The 20348-nt window shown below is 49.3% G+C and overlaps 1 protein-coding gene across 1 annotated transcript; it reads left to right on the top strand.

Moving 5' to 3' along the window:
• The first annotated feature begins 4337 nt into the window (after window positions 1-4337).
• On the top strand, window positions 4338-20091 carry LOC122388113 (armadillo segment polarity protein-like). Its single transcript, XM_043378913.1, is given in 16 exon segments — window positions 4338-4455; window positions 7460-7528; window positions 7955-8173; window positions 8512-8699; window positions 10399-10548; window positions 12295-12449; window positions 12678-12978; window positions 13247-13396; window positions 14503-14511; window positions 14513-14623; window positions 14868-15096; window positions 15414-15694; window positions 15998-16148; window positions 17664-17903; window positions 18255-18436; window positions 18992-20091. Coding segments are annotated over 15 exon segments (2427 nt in total). The 5' UTR covers window positions 4338-4455; window positions 7460-7497; the 3' UTR covers window positions 19022-20091.
• Window positions 20092-20348: the final 257 nt, after the last annotated feature.

The raw sequence follows: 20348 nt of genomic DNA, 5'->3' as shown, positions 1-20348 counted from the left end.
GCAGGCGCGCCAAATTTTGGGTACCTGTAGGGAATTGATTGAAGTGTATTGTAACAAAGTTTCAAAAAAATCGGTCGGAAAATTTTTGAGATATCGAGGTTATAGTGACGTCATGATTTTTGAGTTTTCGACCAAAAACGGCATATGTTCAAAAAATCGTATAAAATCACAGAATAGACATACAGACATGCCGTAAACGCCATTAGACTGCCAATACCATGAACAATCAAATGGTTATCTTCGATTATTGATTATCGTACCGTATATTCCAAAATCTTGAACTGAATCTTGGCAATTTCTCGTGACTACTTCACGACCATGATACATGCATTTCTTAAATTGAACTTTTTGAGCCAAACACGTACACATATGATAAAATGAATGTCATCATCGTGTTCTACGCCCCAAATTACCCATAAAACATGTGTCACAGGCTGCGAATATCAGTTTTGATTTTCGGGGATATTTGCCTACCCGGTTGACCTGACCTTGACCCTGACCTATGCATGACTGACCCCTACATGGAGCTGACACTCTTGTAGGCCTTATATGATGGATTGTGCACCGTCTTGACAGAGTTTATGACGATAGGAGCCCATTGCGAAGTCCCGAAGTCCATGGTACTGAAAGCCCGATTTCAGGTGTTTGACCTGACCTTGACCCGACCTGTGACCTCAAAATTCAACTTTAAAGTACTCATCTGAAGCGTCTCGTCGCGTTCTTTCGTTTGCCGCCCCGTGCGTTTCGCTGCGCCTATTGGTTCTCGAGTTATCGGCTGGGGCGTTTAACGCCCCCCCCCCCCCCCCAGCAAACGGTGGGTGGCGAAATACCCCAGCAACTGCCGGGTTAAAGCACGCTACGTGGACTTTACTGCTGTAGAATAGCAACGCGTATTTTTGGTCAAACAAATTACACTTTCAGCCGGCACAACGGCCTGTTACCTATAAGGAATGATTTACCTGGCATTTTCTTATTATATCACACAATTATAACTTCCAGTGTGCACCAAGCGTCCTCAAGGTCTTAAAATGCGTGTCAGCTTTGATGAATTTTGGATAAAGTTTGAGATAAATTGGCAAAACATCAATGTCGGCATTCCTCGTAGATCATTTAACCCATTTTCGGCTTTCCCCGCAGTCCGGGGCAACGCCGAAAAAGTCAGTTCTTTGATATTTTTAGTTTTTGCGCTTAAAGGGACCCTCCCACCTTCAAAAAAGTTTATGAATTGACATGAAAGTGATGTTGCTCGGTTCAGAAAGAGCGAAAACGAATATATACCAAATTTCACCGAAAAATATTCACCGGTTTTCAAGATATTAGACTTTTACTTTTGTTTACTTTTTTGGGATCTCCGCTGTTTCTAGCGACTTTATTTTAGAAGTGCGGCGTTTGCGGCAGATGTTGCGCGCAAATAGCATATACCACCGCGTGCTACAAAACGTTTTAGTCAAACATTTAAAAATCGTTAGATATTTGCGCTGACGTCACACATTCAGAGGGGTATTCCTAAGCATTAGCCCCTCTGAATCAAAATGCTGCAATTTTGAAATTCAATATTTCCGATTTAAGGCATTTCTCGATGTTGTGAGTGCCGAAACCGGTAATTGTGAGCCAGGGACCCCATTTTGGCTATCTCAACTCAAATCTAATGTTAAGGTGGGAGGGTCCCTTTAACGGTATGCGAATTCATCAAATGCGCCTGGTATGTTTGAAAGACAAAAGACTGGCCTCTCGAATGACGCCAACAAGAATAGCTTATGTTGTCTACCTTGCGTGCTACGGGCGTCAGAAAAAAAGTATTCGGCGTTCCCCCAACTTCCCCTACCTAAAAAAATTGACTCCAACCTTGATGACCTTTGACTTGCGACCTGTTTCTTGAAACAATGTTGCGCCACAATGGCGTTTCGGCGTATGTCGGCGGCCGGCGCACATTATCCGTGCGTTTTTAGATTTTTTGTGATTAGAAACGTGCTAACAGGTGAAATGATATTTACCCCATGCATTATTGGGTGTAGCTAAAGGTCACTTGGACACTTGGAGGCCAGTTCAAGGTCATTTTTACCTTTGCTGACCTCGGGTGATTTTTCGAGTTTTATGACTTTTATGACCCCGACATTTGGGTCATTGGCCTTATAGCTGGAAACCCTGTACGTTAGTGGATGGCAAAATGCTAGTTTTGACGAGGGTCAATGTTAGGTCAAAACCAGTCATGCCAGGATTATTCTACTTACCTCCTATAGTAGGGGAGAGTGGGGCACATTCGTGCATGGGGCACATTCGTTTTCAGCAGTTTATGGGAACACGAGTGACTGCACGAGCTCAAGGTAAATTATGGAAATATGTCTATCGTTGCCGCCCTTCGTTCACCGTATAAGACAACACTGTACCTGCTGTCATGCTTGATAAAAACGCAAATTTGTAATATTCGTGAGCTTTCCAAACTTTTCTCATATCATCCATTTTCGTGATCCTGACTCGGAAATGTGGTTCAGCTTTTCAAAATTGGGGGTGAAGAAGCCCACTCTATTCACGGAACTGCTGCAAACTTGTTTGTTGAAAAAGTGTCATTTTTTCAAAAAGAAATTTTGAAATATAGGTATTACTAATAACGTTGTGGGGCAGGTTCGTGTACGCACTGCCTGGGGGCACATTCGTGCATATTTTTTTTTTTAGTTTTTACGATTTATGACTTTATCTGTAGTAGGTTTCTCTAATGACGCTCGCCTGACTCAGTCTCGACTGCTTGCGACGTCGTGACGAGCAATTCACGCGAACTTGGCGAGGTCACGGAGGCCGGCAGTTGGCACATTCTTGTTGGCCAGCCCATTCTTTCTACATTTGTTGTGCAATGCATTCTTGTCGAAAGGAATCAAGTGAAATGACCCCCTGCCAATTTCCTTTGGTAAATTTCTGGTAATGCCCGGTAATTTCTCGAATTTTGCCGGGTGAACGGAAGTGCCCCATCTCTTGAACGAATGTGCCCCATAGGTGGGGCAGTTTCGTGCAAATGTTCAGAGTTAATAAAAGTCATTTTTTCTAATGGAAGCAATAATTTTATAGGATAACTTTTAAAGAGGAAAACTATCTGCAATAGTTCCTTTCCATACTACAATCAACAATTTTGCCATTGCACTAACCAAAGAACAGATATATGGGTTTATCCATTTTTTGCACGAATGTGCCCCACTCTCCCCTACCTAACTGAGCACCAAGCAAGTATACCTATAGGCTATAGCTGTGCTGAGTGCTCGGTCAGTGCCAGGGCTGCGAGTCAGAGTCGAAGTCGGAGTTGGAGTCGGTCGGAGTCGACAGTTCTGCCCGGAGTCGGAGTCGGAGTCGGAGTCGCCATTATCTTACCGACTCCGACTCCGGAGTGGGACTTAATGCCGCATGGATCGTCATATACTGCACCTGTTTGATTTACGATACTGCACTCGAAATTAGATTTTGTCGAATAAAGGCCATTCTTTGGACGAACGTTTTCAGCGAAAGAAGTGGAAGACGTTGAATACCCCAGAACCTGCTTTTTAATAATGCATGTTATTTTGTAATACATATTTGTCACGCAAAGCCTTGGAACGCACAAGGGATTGTTTCAGGCAAGAAAAAAACTCCATTATGAACTTCAATACCACACCTAATATGGATTGTAATAAAATCGTCCGGAGTCGGAGTCGGAGTTGGAGTCGGAGTCGGAATCGATTTTTGAAGTCGGAGTCGGTGTCGGAGTCACTTTAAAATCCATTGACTCCGCAGCCCTGGTCAGTACTGCATGACATTCGGTTCATGATTCATTTGTCATCGATTCCTTCTTTGAGACACTGGTGCCATCCTGAATCCTGATCCTCGACTCAAACACGCTGTGCATTGTAATAGGAAAGATTTAGGAAAACCGAAAGGATACAGCTAGGAATAAACGTAGTTCCGCCTCCGGTATTGCGTTGCGCGGCCATTGGCGGCGGAACGGGAAGGGCACCGGGGCACCGTGCCCCCCTTTGGTTTTGGCATTTTAACATTAGCCCTATGGGCTATGGACGTTGCATGGAAAGAATGGGACCAAAAGTCGGCAGTGCCCCGCCGTGCTCCGCCGGCGCCGCTACTGGTTGCAGCACGGCTGCGCCGACTCGCCTTTTGCTCTTTCCAAGCTTGTCCGCACGCCAAATAGCATTTATAAATGTTTCTTGCATTATGGTTATACATTTTGAGCCGATATTTTTTTAAAGTATGAGTTGCTTCTAATTGTATTATTTGTAAAAATGATTTTGAAATGGGCCGAGGAAAAACTTTTATTTACTAGCCATGTTTTTAAATGTGTGCGCAGGCTTTTGACTCAGATGCGTCATAAAAAGTCTAAAGATAACGACGCCATTTTCCTTATTCGACAAACGGTGAACTTCTGCATTCGATTAGACAAAGGTGGACAGGGTGTGCCGGCCGCTGGGTTTGAATAAGAAGGTATGTTATACTTGGTATATTATGCTCTTATACGTATTGTCATATTATTCGTATTCCTTTGTTTGGAGAGGGATGATCGGTTCTCACGAAAATCCCAATCCAAATCCTCGCCTGACTGTGACGCCTCTTCCAGTAAGAAATCTGAATTGAAATCAAGTTTAACTTAAGCTATTCATGTTTGCTTTGAGCTGCTAATTTTATCGTGAATTTTAAGCTAGTCAAGGACACTTGGTTTTATTTTCTTGAAACCTGTTGATTTTACGTTAAAGGGAATAGTTCATTTTCCCGAAATTCGTTTTTAGCAATAGATTTATGATTTTTTTTTTTATGCTCAAATGATCAGCTAAGAATATTAAAACTTAAAAAAATATTCTCTATATTTTGATATAGGAAGAACTGTGTCTGTATTCTATGTAAAGTATTGTTTAAATTACGCATTGACCAATCATATTGCATAGTACAACTACAACTACAAACCCATTGGCTGTAAGCAGCATGATGATTGGCTGACGACTACGTGGCTGCATTCTTCAGCAAGACATGCATTCTGATTCCTCTGCAAGGGCTAAGGCACTCTTATCATAACGAGCAATGGAATATCTTCGTCTAGGGTGATTGTTGGGCTGTAAAAGCTTCTGATTTGTGCTGGTCTCAGCCCAAGCTACAAAATTGCTATTCCAGTTCAAAACCCCATGTTAAAAGTTTAGTGAACCATTTCCTTTAGGGAACTGAAAACTTTGTTCTTGAAGGCTCAAACTATAATGTTAACAGGAACCAACTTGATCTGTTACCTGTTGGGCTGACATGCTGATGCAGTTCTGACTCAACAGTTTCTTCAGTTAAAACCAAGGTTCAATTTGCACGAGGAATCAAAAACCGAGAAGTGGAGCCCATTGACACCAACAAAGCGGCCTCTCAAATCAACGTTCTTGAGGAATGGAGGCCGCTGTTGCGCGCTCCAAGGGCGGTGTTAGCCATCAGACAGCGCATTAGGCCCTCAGTGACTGGTATGGGCTTGGGAATTCAGGGACCTTGGCGCTCAGACATCTATGTAGGTAGGCTCTTAATCCAGTGTCGGGTCCTCCAAGACCGTAGAAAGGAAAGTGCAGGGCTTAAGGAGTCGTAGGGATTTGAAGGCCCTGCCCTCATATATGTAGCAGTAAGGGATCCTTAGAGACTGACATTCAGTCTCTGTGATCAGAGTGTGACCTAGCTTGACCTGAAAATGAATATCAAAATGCTGCACTTGAATCAAAGGTCAGGTTATGGGGATCCTGCAAGAGTTGTGACTTGTAGAATATGTAGATGTCCTATCCTATCTCTACCAACCTGCATTCAGAGCCCTGTACAGATTATTGCAGATTACCTCAGAACAGTGAGAGGCTGCTTAGACTAGTATCGGGCTCGAAAGACCGGCTTGGACCCCCCGACCCCAACACTATCGGGTGACCTCACACGGAAAGAGGATTCTCAGTTCGATTTGAAGCTCTTTTGGGGCGGATATTGTGTCTAGGAGGTGTCCTGCAAGCTGGACCCCTCTCACGAAATTATAGCCGAATTCTAGCATGCATCGCTAATCCTATCAATCTTAAACGCATTTATAGTAATAACAAAATGGTAGAATGATGACACTCCCGTACCTTCATATAGGTCGGCGAGTGTTGAGCACTTCGTCTATCACAACATGTTAAGGGTTCCCTAGTTCCTTACATTTCTAGATCTTAAATATCTCAGCTTTGCGACCGTCAACACATTCTAAATGATTCAACACATTCTGTGAATGATTTAGTCCTTCTTACGCAAAAAAAGCTTAAAGGTATTCGAAATATTGGGGGGTACTGTACCCCCCAGGTAAATTATTGAGGGGGTCCGGACCCCCGCGTACCCCCCTGTGGCGGAGCCCCTGTTCAGTTGCAATACAATCTCGTTTAGTGAATGGTGAACAGCAACTAAGTCTGACATTTACTGATAAATACACCTAAAAATAATGCCTGTGTTGATGTTAGAGAGTTGGTAGGTGGCAGGCGGCAGGTGCTGTGTTATTGGGCCGCAAGTAATCTTATCTACCTCACTAGAACATGACCAGAAATTGAATAAAGTTCAGACAGATATTAATAATTTTCATTCTTTTTGAATTAGGTAAGAGTTTAAAATACCAAATGTTTTTTCAGTGACCTAAGACTTTTGGTATCTAGTCATAAAACAGGTGTTACACTTTCATTTTTGTAACCAAGGAGAGGTGCTATGCCTGGAGATATAGGTTGTAGGTTTGTAGGTTGTAGGACGTAGGTTATGGGTTGTAGGTTAGGCTAGGTTAGGCTATTTTTTTACTACCAAACTATTGTAGGCAAGGAGGCCATATGATCTGTTATTGATTTTATAGTGGTCATAATGAAAAGTTTTAATGTCCTTTTTCAGCATTTGATATTTTGTTAGCACGCTTTTCTATGTACAAGGTGCAAATTATAACAATTTAGACACATATTGTTGATGTGAGGCTGTTCAGCAGTCAGCTGTTCAGAATTCACTATGGATATGAAGTATAAAATGCAGTGTAGTTGGGCTTTACCGCAGTGCCAGTCATGTAAAACAGTGGCATGGGTGCCTCACTGCTAGAGATAGATCAAATATTTGGTAAACTAAAGGCCAGGAGTTGAAAGACTATAAAATTGTGCAAAAATCATCTTTTCTTACTAGATAATTTTATGACTTATGAGTAAGGGATTTCAGATCATTTGCCATTTTTTCATGATCCACTGGTATCAGAAATAAGAAAACCTTGGAGTTGGAGCTAAATGTGCTGATTTTTTCTCAAATACCTGCAGTAGGTAGGTACCTATATCCTTTCAGAAGTGAGGACCGCAAACATGTATAGCCTGGCTTCTCATAATTGCTTGTATTTGATATGAAGAAAAGTGAATGAAATAGTGGAAAATGAACCGAGCTTTGACCAGGGTAAACGACAACTGAACTTTTGATGTGACTGTTTTGCATCTGTTAACAGGAACCTGAGACTCCCAACACCATCATAGTGCGGGCACCATGAGCTACATGCAGCAGCAGGCCCGGCCAGGTACGATTCAGGTTCTACTGGAGCAGTAGACACATTTTCTTTCACACATATACACCATTCTTTAGTTGTGCATTCTTTTCCTATTATACAACATTCTGCACTACATTTTGGTTTTAAATAAACGGTTTTTTATGCCCTTTCATTGTGTAGAACATATTAAATATTGTGATGTTGATGTATATGCTATCAAGTAGTGTAATTCACAGCTGACTAGGATCTGACCTTTGAGGCATCAGGAGGCCTTTGGCAACATCTTTGCTGCCAACAGAACTCTGAGGTGATGACTACTGGATGTAGGTGCATCCTTTGTGTCCCTCCCTAGTCCCTCAAGATTATCCATGACATCATGAACACAACCCACGAGCCAAGTTCCTCGCTGAAGTCCAGAGCATGCTCCTCACCACCACTGTTTAACCCCTTCCCCAGGGCGCCAGTCGTCTGGGTACCCGGCGGCACCCGACACCAGCGGCAATGAGCACGTCAAGATGTGGCAGCAGGCCAACTACCTGGGCGGCGGCGACTCCGGCATCAACTCCGGCGCCACCACCCAGGCGCCGTCGCTGACCGGCAAAGAGGACGACATGGAGACTGCCGACATGATGTTCGACCCAAACTACGCCGGATACAGTCAGGGCCAGGTCGATGGTGAGTGCGGGCTCGCGGACGGGGAGGGGTAGGGGTGGGAGGGCTTTGAAGTCGGACTTGCACGCGTGAACGACGTGGGGCTGTTCGAGGAAGGGTGGGCAGGGAGGGATGGAGGTAGGAGAGCTTTGAAGTTCGACGCACTAGTTTTGACGTTTGGACACGAGTGTGGGGCGGGGAGAGATTAAAGGAAGGCGAAGAGGATTGATGAGGCTTTGTTCAGAAGGGGATTTCATGAGGACATTCACATTATTATCACTTTGTCTAAAGGTTCCACCAACAACAGGCAATATATATTGACTAATGTATCTTCTTTATCCCTTGGCATCTATCGTCCGCAGACATGAACCAGACTCTGAGCCAGACGCGCTCTCAGCGGGTGCGCGCCGCGATGTTCCCGGAGACGCTGGACGAGGGTCTGGAGATCCCCAGCACGCAGATGGAGCGCGGCCAGCCGACGGCCGTGCAGCGGCTGGCCGAGCCCAGCCAAATGCTGCGCCACGCCGTGGTCAACCTCATCAACTACCAGGTGCTGAGACGGGAACGGGCGCACTTGTTATTGCCGGGAAGGTGGCTGACATCAGCTCTGAGGTGTTTAGATAAAAGACGTCTTAGAAAAGACGGCATTCAGCGGCACGCAATGCGGCGAATACGAACATAATGCTACTGTCCGTACGTGGTAGAGGCTGTCTGGCTGAAGAATATGTTCCCAGGCAGGAGATGCCGAATGGGACGTGGGTACGATGCTTTATCAATCAGCTAGGCCACTAATCACTAGACGTTGGAATCCTCAGTCATCGTATCCCGCGGCTGGGACTGGTAATCGTGTCCTCGCGATTGGATTATCCTCGTTTAATTAGTTCTCAGGATTTCCATTTGAGATCATTATCGGACGTTGTTTTCGTCGCTCCTACATTGTTCACTAATGATGCCGACTCTGACTTAGTTTGTGGAGCAATCGTAAAGTTGCTTTTCTTGCGAACTTAAATTCCTTTGGGATGAAAATGATTTCCGACAACCTCGAGTAGGCTTGCTCATTGAAAAGAAAGGGCTGCGAGCAAAAGATGTTTGTAAAGTTTGCAGAATATCAGGACGGTGATGCTGACATTTCGTACTATTTCACTCATATTTTTAGTGAGTGTTATTTAGATATAAGTAGTTATGTTGAGCAGACTAATCCCATCAAAGTAGTTGCCAAGTTTATCAACCTTTTGCAAAGTAGTGAGCCGAACAAATCAAATATCGAATATCGAAATATCGAAAAATCCCCCAAGTACCCACATACACTTCCACTGCCGTACACTGCAATTCGTGCCCAGTTAGCAGCGGCTATCCATGACACCGCTTCACTAACCCTATCACAGCCACGGCCACTCCGTGACACAGCACCGGTTCGTACCGGAATTTCCTGCACCGCGCACCCGGCGACTGACGCACGAGCGTCGGCGACTCCCTCAGAAGTGGAGCCAAGGACGCGCCGAGGCAGGATTAGCCGTCCGTCCGTCCGTCGGGCCGGCCGGCCGGCCGGTTGGAATTCGCTCGGACGTCCACTTTCCGTGCTGAGTTTTTGGCAACGTTGCAGGCCTGGTGACTGACACCGGCCAGCTCGACTCGGACAAACGGCCGGAGGGTGGGGCGGAGGAGGGTGATTGAGGGGTGATTCATAGCGCGCTGTTAGGAGAACGTGTCACCGTGCGTGACGGTGCTCTGATAACGCGGTCGAATGCGGGCGGTCTCTATCTATGACCAGCAAGGACGCTAGGCTTCTCCTCGGAATAGGAACCCGTATCCAGAATGAAGTCTCAAAGGATTCCAATCGCAATCATAAGTGTCATGTATACCGAGCAACCGGCATCTGAAAAGCTTCCTTAACGCTAATCGGCGCTTTGATCTCATGCACTCGTCTGTTGACAACCGATAAACTTGCACGGTGTTGGCGGTTAGCGGCAACCATCAAAGGCCGGAGCAGAGTTACTGAATTATTTCCCGTAGGCTCGTTTTCTTCGCTACGTAGCTTTCTTCCACATGCAATATCGAGAAGCTTATATGAAATTATACAAAAGCGCTCGTAGACATATTTATTTTTAATCCTGCACAATAGTTACGTCGCCTAGGGTGCATATCTTCTCTATGTATTTCGGTGTTCTTGAGAGCAAACGTCGTGCAGTTTTGGAGCCGTTTACTCTGTGACCCCACTGAGTACTGACCCGGTGACCCTGCTCGCCCAGGATGACGCCGACCTGGCCACGCGCGCCATCCCGGAGCTGATCAAACTGCTCAACGACGAGGACCAGGTAGTGGTCAGTCAGGCGGCCATGATGGTGCACCAGCTGAGCAAGAAGGAGGCCAGCCGACACGCCATCATGAACTCGCCACAGGTTAGTGATGAGGTGACGTAACGTCACTGCGGAGTGATGTCATTTGGGGAATGACGTCATCCACGGACTGGATGGCTGTGTTGTATGTAAGACGGAAGGGGATGGGAGGTGGGAGCCGTGTCTCTGCGATAAACGTAGCGGAATGCGAACTCAAGGAAGGTGGAAGGCGGATAGCTTGAACAATGGCTCGAATTTTGTGTAAGCGAGTTTTATGGGTGAATTCACACATTATTAGAAGTTGGATAGCTTATGTCTGTGATAAGACTAAGTGAAGTGTCTTACCCCGTCTTTGTCGATATCGTTTGACGTTTTGTGATTGGGGTTGTAGTTATGCTATTAATTATATGCGACGTTATGACCATGCAAAATCAGTTATTCTCACAAGTTTCTAGGCATGGACCTACTTAACATTGACTTCCTCTTCTAACATTCCCGTTTTCTACGTCATTCTCGCCTGTCCGCATTCTAACCAACGAAACTATATTCCAGGGCTTCAATCAGGTATTGTTTCATATTTAATTGTTATGACGCTCAGTCGCCGGCTTATGCATGTTATTTATGTCAGCAGTTACTGTAAAGGTCCCCAGCTGAATGCCTAGAGGGCACATTTTGTAATGGAGGCATTGTATGTCGGCTGCCAGAGAATATTATTTTGGCATGCTGCTGAATGCTGCGTAATTGAACTCTGAGCTGGAGCAGTTTCTTTTGTTACCGTCGGCACAACTGCTCTCAGTGACCTTTATGTCTCACTCAGGATTACTGGAAAATGTGGCATGACGATTTTATTTAATTATACTGTGTTCGCTCTGAATTCGGGCAATGCTGAAGCTCGAGCTGTTGATACTGGAACAAAAGCGTAGCTCATGCACTGAAATAATTTGACGCTACACATATTAAGTAATGCTATTGTTTCGGCTTTCTGGGCGCCCACTTGGGTGCCAATCCCACACAGTAACTATAATTAAGCATCCGATGTTCGCATGTCTCATGACTGTGCCAAGCTTCCTATAATCTGTACACCGTTAATGTTTCCTTTTTATATGTTGCACTGGGCATGAAATCGCCGCACATGGTCCGTTGGATGTCAGCGCTGAGCAGCTGCGACCGGCTGTGTGTCTGACGGCTGTCTGCTGCTGCCTGCTGGGATCCGATCTGTATGAGCAATGGTCCGGAGTCCGCAGAAATTATTAGTGCCGGTTGGGGAACCCCGGCCGGCGAACGCCGCGGCTGTGCCGTGTGCAGGCGTATAAAACTGCTGTTTGATCGTGTATGTTGAGGAAGCGCCCCTTCAAGCTGTTAAAAATGGATGGTAATTTGTTTGATAACTGGCTGTAGGACTTGGTATGTTACCAGTCCGGAACGTGAGCTATGTAGAATGTAATGAGGCTTCAGTTCTGGCATAATTTAATCGCACACAAGCTTCTGGCAAAATTCAACATTATTATGTGTACGATGATTCCTAGAATAGTTTGGCGTTTTTGCGTCAATGTCTCCATAAATTCACACAACTATGGGTAACCCTGGTGATGTATTGATCGTCCTCACTGCCGCTGGAATTCTATGGAGACTGGCTGGTCAGAATGTATAACAGTCTGCGTATGTGTGGGTTGTGGGGAGTTCTGATGACAAGACGTTTGGATGAAACCATCACCCCCTCCCTGGCTACTAACCCCTGATGAGTTCTCGACGGCTGGCTGTGTACACTCCTCTGTACTTCTCTAACCGAGCGCCCCCGGCCGCTCCCAGATGGTGGCCGCCCTGGTGCGCACCCTGTCCAACAGTAACGACCTGGAGACGACGCGCGTGGCCGTGGGCGCGCTGCACAACCTCTCGCACCACCGCCAGGGACTGCTGTCCATCTTCAAGTCGGGCGGCATCCCGGCTCTCGTCAAGCTGCTCAGGTGGGTCCAATGTATGGCCCTTGGTCGTATGGATACGTAGCTGGGACGAGTGCTTCACGTGTCGTTCAGACTCGATTGTTATCTCACGTTTGAATCCTACCATGTGCCCCGTATTTACATAGTCTTGTCTGTTTCGGTATATTGTTTCACCGTTCACCGTCGCCCCCTAGTCTCCCCAGACCACGGACACGCTGTACTAAACCGTCAACCCGCCCCGTCCGTCCGCAGCTCGCCGGTCGAGTCTGTGCTGTTTTACGCCATCACGACGCTGCACAACCTGCTGCTGCACCAGGAGGGCTCCAAGACGGCCGTCCGGCTGGCCGGTGGACTCCAGAAGATGGTCGCCCTGCTGCAGCGCAACAACGTCAAGTTCCTGGCCATCGTCACCGACTGCCTGCAGATCCTGGCCTACGGCAACCAGGAGAGCAAGCTCATCATCCTGGCGTCGCAGGGTCCCGTGGAGCTGGTGCGGATCATGAGGAGCTACACGTACGAGAAGCTGCTCTGGACCACCTCCCGCGTCCTGAAGGTGGGCGGTAGGAAGATACGGGCGGATGGGAGATGGGGGGGGGGGGGGATGAGACGAAATATCATCGGGTCTTCTTCTATGACCTGCAAATCCCATCGTGACCTGTAGCGTTATTTATCAGGGTGTTGTCAATATAACCTGTGATTCCTCTGTAACCTGTGACCTGTGAGTGGCCCTCTGTGACCTGTGATCTGTGATCCTGATCCACCACAAGGTGCTGCCTGTAACCTGTGACCCACTGACCGTGACCTCTGACTCCTCCCACCAGGTGCTGTCGGTGTGCTCGTCCAACAAGCCGGCCGTGGTGGACGCCGGTGGTGTGCAGGCGCTGGCCATGCACCTGGGACACCAGTCGCAGCGGCTGGTGCAGAACTGTCTCTGGACACTGAGGAACCTCTCCGACGCCGCCACCAAAGTGGTGAGTAGAGGGGAGGGATCGGTACTTCAGTGGCACAGCAGCGGCCAGGAAGAGGAGAGGAGAAGGAGGGACAAGAGAGTGGAGGGATAGCAGGGAGAGGAAAGAGGGATGGTAGGGGACTGAGAGACGGAAGGATGGCAAGAAGAGGAGAGAATCGCTCGTGGTGAGCGGGGATAGGGAGTAGTGGAAATACACGGAGAGGTGATCGGTCCCTTAGTGGTCAGGTTAGAGGAAGACTAGCAGAGAAGGGAGGGGTAGCGGTGGGGTTCACACCGAACTAGGAATGAGTTCCGGGGACGGAAGGAGCTTCTTCTGTCGATGGAGAGCTGGCGTTGTTTGAGAAGAAGCTGAAACATCTGCTGAAGGGCAGCGAGGCTTCGTCAGTGCACATTAATCGTCGTTAGTTGGCGGGCGCCATCGTTTTTGACGCGAAGAATCCAATAAGTGTCGTCGCCAGTCGACTCAAGCCTGTACGGCGCGCCGGTTTGATTGGCGGCGCCTGTCGCACTAAATTTCCGGCTCACTTATAGCCACTGAGCGTCTCCCGGAGCTGGGAGACCAGGCGTCGCTGTCCCTTTGAGCCACTTTATTTGTCACTGTGAATCGGCCTCAGATCCTGCTAGCCGGCCATCTTTCGGTTCTGCCTTCGTTACTGTGCCTTGCTGCATTGATCTAGTGCAAGGCGGCACTAGTATAGGATGTTTTGTCCTCAACGGAAATTGGAAATGGGGATCTTTTGCTGGCTAGGCACAGCTAATTCACCTTATATGAAGGTAAATATATAATTCAGTTAAACTGGAGATTAAACTGTGCCTGAAAGGGAAAGCTCGATTTAGATACATTTAGAGAAAGGCAGCATGTCGAGATGCAGCGTATCCGGAGCTGACTTAAATAGATATTCAGAAGCTGTCACTAATACCACGCATTTTGCTCAACATATCATGACTCACTTATAGCCCCGAGCGTCTCGTACGGCTTTGCTGTGGAGTATTGAACTAGGTGGCAAGATATCTTTAATTTGTCTTTAATCTGGATAAATCACCATCGAGTTCAGGCCACGAACTCCCTGTTCTGGCACTGACTTGTCCTCTGTGTCTCGTCCACAGGATGGTCTCGGAGGGCATGATCAACTCTCTGGTGGCCCTGCTCGGCGCTGCTGATGTGAACGTGGTGACCTGCGCTGCCGGCATCCTGAGCAACCTCACCTGCAACAACCAGAGGAACAAGGTCCGTGGCCGCGCGGCCTGTTCGGCGTGTCTGTAAAATACGGGCTAGCTTATGTTTGTTTTGGGGTACATTACTGATGATTTAAGATTTGAATTTTCAGTTTTTTTTGTATAATTCTCTGTAACAAGATTTGTGTTCAACGTACTATCATGGTAGTGTAAAACCTAAAGGTGGCCCACGATACTGCTATTAGATTTCCCCGTAGTCTTCTCTTCCCCAACTGAACCCGATCCTCCGTCTCCAGGTGGTTGCCTGCCAGGTCGGCTGCATTGACGCCCTCATCAACACCATCTTCAACGCCCGTGACCGTGAGGAGATCACGGAGCCGGCCGTGTGCGCCCTGCGCCACCTGACCTCGCGTCATCCGGAGGCCGACATGGCCCAGAACGCCGTGCGGCTCAATAACGGTCTACCGGTCATCTGCAAACTGCTGCACCCGCCCAGCCGCTGGCCGCTCGTCAAGGCCGTCGTCGGTATGTCAGGGGGAGGCCTGAGACTGGGAGGGGTAGGAACTGATAGCAGAACAGAGTAGAACATAGAAGATCAGATCGGAGTAGAGTAGGACAGAGCAGAGCAGAATAGCACGACAGCAGAGCAAGAGTAGCTCGGAGGGAGGGAGCGAGGGAAGGGAAAAGGAAAAAATGATAATCTGATGTGATGAAGGATGTACTTGTGTGAGAGGAGACTAGGGCTGCGAATGAATATGGGTGGTTGGTATATTCAGATGCGCCATACCCTGTCCTGAACCACCTTACTCTACTCTGACCGCCCTCCCTCCTCCTCCTCACAGGACTGGTGCGTAACCTGGCACTGAGCCCGGCCAACCACGGCCCTCTGCGGGACCAGGGCACCATCGGCCGGCTGGTGCAGCTACTGGTGCGCGCCTTCGAGGACTCGCAGCGCCGCACGTCGGTCGCCACCGGCGGCAGCAACTCGACCGGCGCGTTTGTCGACGGCGTGCGCATGGAGGAGATCGTGGAGGGCACGGTGGGCGCGCTGCACATCCTGGCGCGCGAGGCCAACAACCGCGCCGAGCTGCGCGCTCAGTCGGTCATCCCCATCTTTGTCCAGGTGAGAGCGAGTGTTGAGGGAAGGAGGAGGGCTGGGTGTGGTGGTGGCCGAGGCTGCAGTAGCTAGATGCGGCTAGGCATTTAGGTTGGCATATGTTTCTGACTATTGGCGCGTAAAAATGGCAGAATTCGGCATTGTAATTGTCCATCGCGGCCTTCTGTGTCACTCTTGGCGGAACTCATCAACAAAATGCCTGACCTGACGTCGTATCGTATCGTACCGTCCTTTCGTCCAACGGTCGCAGTTTGATGGCCTGCGCAAGATCCATTGACCTGACCTGACCTGACCTCTACCTCCCCACAGCTGCTGTTCAACGAGTTCGACAACATCCAGCGCGTGGCCGCCGGCGTGCTGTGTGAGCTGGCCGCCGACAAGGAGGGGGCCGAGATGATCGAACGCGAGGGCGCCACGCCGCCGCTGACCGATCTGCTGCACTCGCGTAACGAGGGAGTCGGTACGTATCGCGGAGAAAGGGTCAAGGGAGAGATCGCAGGTGCTGGGAGGCTAACGCACGCAAGGTGGCATAGGGGGAGAGCGATTGATGTAGGGGGCGGTTGAGTTTAAGCCTTGATTAACCTTCGCCCCAGTGGGGGGGGGGGCATATGTTACCACCTTGTCGCGTTTTTTGCGTGTGAATAAAAAACCGCGCCGCGCCGCTTGGGGTAGCTTTTGGTACATCAATTTTGGACAATGTGTGAAATTTTTGACCCCAGGTCATGTCAGGTCAGGTCACCAGGTCAAGTTAACTGACCAAGCCTAAAAAAGTTTGCAATCATGTCCAGCCTGCAATGTTTGTCAGAAAGGTTTTAAACTTGGTGGATTGCATGCTGTTATGGGCGCCTACAATTTGTATATCTCGGATTTTTTATATCCGTGACCTAAGGTCAGGTCAGTGGCGTGACATTTCCATTACAAGTCAATGGAGAAAAATGAAAATGCCTCTAGATCCGTGTGTACGCATAGGAACAGTCCAAATATTTCAGAATCACAATGATTTAGTCCACTCGTGACGACCAAGGGGTCATTTTTGCTGATAGCCTCTAGAAAGGTCATCCGAGGTCATTTGAGGCTACAGTTTTTTTGCCAATAACTCGCGATTGGAAAGAGGTAGAACGCTGGGGATGGTTTCATTGTGTTTGTCTTGTTGAGACGCATCGACTGATATGCAACATGACCTTTTCCGGTCAGGTCATGACCTTGACCTGAGGTCAAATTTTCAAGTTGACCTTTCAAGGTCAAATTATAGTTCATTCGACGCGTCTCGGCGAGGGAAACACGATTCTGGCAATAGAAATGTCGTGGCTTTTTGTAGTCGAAAGTTATTGTCGAAAAACACTTCGTAAAAACGGCTATTTTTGGAGTTTTTGCCCTCTGGAGGCTAAACCGTTGACCTGAGGTCAATATTGATAATGACTTTTTCAAAAGAAGAGTTCAAAAGCTACCGATTGCTGTTCCATGCGTTTTCCTAGCTACCATAGTTCCTGAGATAGCGGCATGTTTTCTGAAAAATATCATGACAATTGGCAAATTTTGACCTTTGATGACCTCTGGTGACCCCAATATTGCTCTAAGGTGAAAAATGACCGAAATACTTTCAAACGTACGCATTGAGAGCTATCGACTACTTTTTACCGCGTCTTTCTAGCCCTCTTAGTTTTTGAGTTAAAGGTGGGTGGTAACATATGCCCCCCCTCACTAGGGCGAAGTTGGCCGAGACCGCCACTGGGGCGCGGGTTAAGGTTTCCGTGGGGCGTCGGTTTCATCCCTGTTTTTTGAAGTAATATACTGGTTAGTTGGTGTGCAAACCGTTTCAGTGTTTTGGCGGCTGTTGCTGATCTTGCTGATAACCCCACAATGGTAGCTCTTCAGTCTCCGCTGGGCTCTCTAACCTAACACCCCTGTCCCGATGTGTCGGTCGTTTCGTTCTCTGTTGCCGTATGCCCTAACCGAGTCTCCCATCTCCCTCCAGCGACGTACGCTGCTGCGGTGCTGTTCCGCATGTCTGAGGACAAGCCGCACGACTACAAGAAGCGCCTGTCCATGGAGCTGACCAACTCCCTGAGCCGCGACGAGGGCGGCATGTGGAACGGCGGCGACATGAGCATGCCGCCCGACCTGCAGGAGATGCTGGCCCAGGACCAGGGCTACGACGGCCTGTACGGACCGGGGACACCGAGCATCCGCTCCGGACACGGGCCCTACGGACAGGGTAAGGAGTGAATTAGGGCATTACGGACCCTACGGACAGGGTAAGGAGTGAGAGACAGGCTAGTTAGGGGATTCAGTGGACAGGCTTCGTCGTGAGAGGGGGAGTTAGGAGCCCTACGGACAGGGTGATTATGATTAGGGGCGGGCCCCTTTTGGGACTTAACGGTTCGGGGTAGGCTTACGAATTCAACAAATGGCGCGTAAGTTTCAGGGAGGGGTAGGCTAGGAACTCTATCGAACTGTGTCGGTGTGAGTGTTGTAGATGGATCAGGGATCATGGGACAGTGATAATATACCAATGACCACTGCCACCCCCGCGCGAACTCCCACTGACGCACCCCTCCTTCCCCAGGCTACGACCCGGTGCCGGTGGCGTCTATGGAGGGCCTGGAGCTGGGCTCGGCCGGGCCGGCCAGCAACTACGGTCCCCTCGACCCGATGGACGTGGGCGGACCGGGCTCTGTGCCGCCCGACATGGGCTTCGACACTATGGGTGACCTGCCGCCGCCGCAGCCGCCGCGCGACAACAACCAGGTACGGGGGTGGTGACGGACTGGAGGGTGAGGGTTGGACGGGCGAGCGTGTGGGAGGGAGCGGTTATAGTGCGGACCTCGCACTCCCTGGATGAAGTCCGGATCCGAAAGAAGGTTTTTATATCGTGCTGTGTCTGCTTTTAACGCGCTGCCTTTCGCTGTCGGGAAGCAGCCATCGGTCGCTTTAAGGAAAACTGAAACGATGTTTTGTCCATGTTAGAATGTGCAAGTGCTAGTGGGTAAACGAGCGTGTCTTCTAGCTGCTTTCGGCGTCACACAGTGATGCAGACCAAAGGCGTACGTATTTGCGCCATATCACCTCATCTTTATTATTTTGTGATGACTATAAGTTAGGATTCATAGGTACCTACTGTAAGGATGAGTTTTTAAGTGTACCTACTCGAATCATATGTGAGTTTTTGTTATGTTGCAGTTGGTAGATGTTGGCTTGATCGTGGTATCTGATCGCTGGGCTTATGTCTCCCTGTGCTGCAGTCCCCTCAGTCTCTGTGAGCTATGACCTTTTCCGTTCTGACTCAATCTGTGCCTCCCTCAGATGGCCGCCTGGTACGACACGGACCTTTAGACGCCACGCCGTCCGTCGCCGCCGGCCGCTGCTGCCCGATCAGTGTACAGTGCTAGCGTGTAGTGGTCGCGCCGCCCTGTCCGTGCGCCGCCCCCTCTGAGGTCAGGTCGGGTCAGCACGGCGCACGCCCCGCTCCGACTCAGACGGCTCGCTGTGGCTGTCTCTCACTCCAACACCGGCTGAGCTCCGGCGAGGCCAGAGAGCCGGGGTCTGAGCGCGCGCCGCGCCGGCCCGACCCCGCTGTAAGATTGCCGCCCGCCGCCGCTGCTGCCGCCCCGCCGCGCGCCTGACGTTAGATGTAAGCTGCACGGCTCCGCCCGGCGTCCCTGCACGCCCGCCGGATGCCGGCTGAGCGTCCGCCGCTCACCGCCCCCCCCCCCCCGCTACTCGGTCCCCCCGCGCGCCGGCCGCAGCCCGAGCTTCTCCGCGCAGAGTATCCAGCCGGCGCCGGACCGATCGAGCGTCTCGAGCGGCGTCTGTCCCGACGCAACACGCGAGGTGGTGGCCCGCAGCCGGAGGCGCTTTCAGTGGTGCAAATCACAGATGTAATCTTAGATGGACGCGAGGTTCTGCCGACGTGAGATGATTCCGTGCGGACGGCGCTAGGAATATTGTAATCAAGGCGGGGGTCCTGTCCGCGAGTTTGGCCTAAGGTTTAGCGTAAGATTTATCGGCTGCCGTCTCCGCGGTGTCGGCTCGCACGCGCGTCGGAACTTCGTCCCGCACACAATTCGGTGTCGTTTATTTCCACGGCTCGTACCGTTCGCGCTGTTTTCCTGCCGCCGCACCTGTTAATGATGATCTCGCACTCTCGCGGTCGTGGCAGTTCCCCCCTCTGCGCTAGCCCCCTCTGGATGCTCTTCCCCCTCCAATGTCGAGCTAGCGCTCCTTTCTCTAGTCTGCCCAGCTCTGTATCAAGATGATTGGAGCTCTCGAGGCAGCTAGCAGGCCATACTTTTATCGGTGCTGTAGCGCGTAGATCGCAATCGGTCCTCCTGAGCAGGCTTTGTGAGATTTTATCGACACGACACAGTCATTGTATTCCAATAGAACCTTTTCTATCGCTTTAACGGCTGTGTTGCTGAGGACGTGGTGGTGAGAGAAAGAGCGAGGTGTTTAAGAGGAACGTAACTTTCTAATCAATCCTAAACGTTAGCATCCTGTGTACCGACTGACTACAAAGTCACCTGCCATTCACCTTTCACTTATCTTTTCACTTTCATTTATCACTGTCATTTCTCATATCGAGGTAATTAAAGCAATTGAATTTGTCTAACTAACCAGCCGCATGCTGCTCTGGGTAGCTTCCACTATGAGAGAAGTGCTG

This window comes from Amphibalanus amphitrite, unplaced genomic scaffold (genome assembly GCF_019059575.1).
Source record: "Amphibalanus amphitrite isolate SeventyFive unplaced genomic scaffold, NRLGWU_Aamphi_draft 000308F_arrow, whole genome shotgun sequence".
NCBI lineage: Eukaryota > Metazoa > Arthropoda > Thecostraca > Balanomorpha > Balanidae > Amphibalanus > Amphibalanus amphitrite.
The sequence above is the reverse complement of the archived record's forward strand: the minus strand, read 5'-3'. Positions and strand labels throughout refer to the sequence as shown.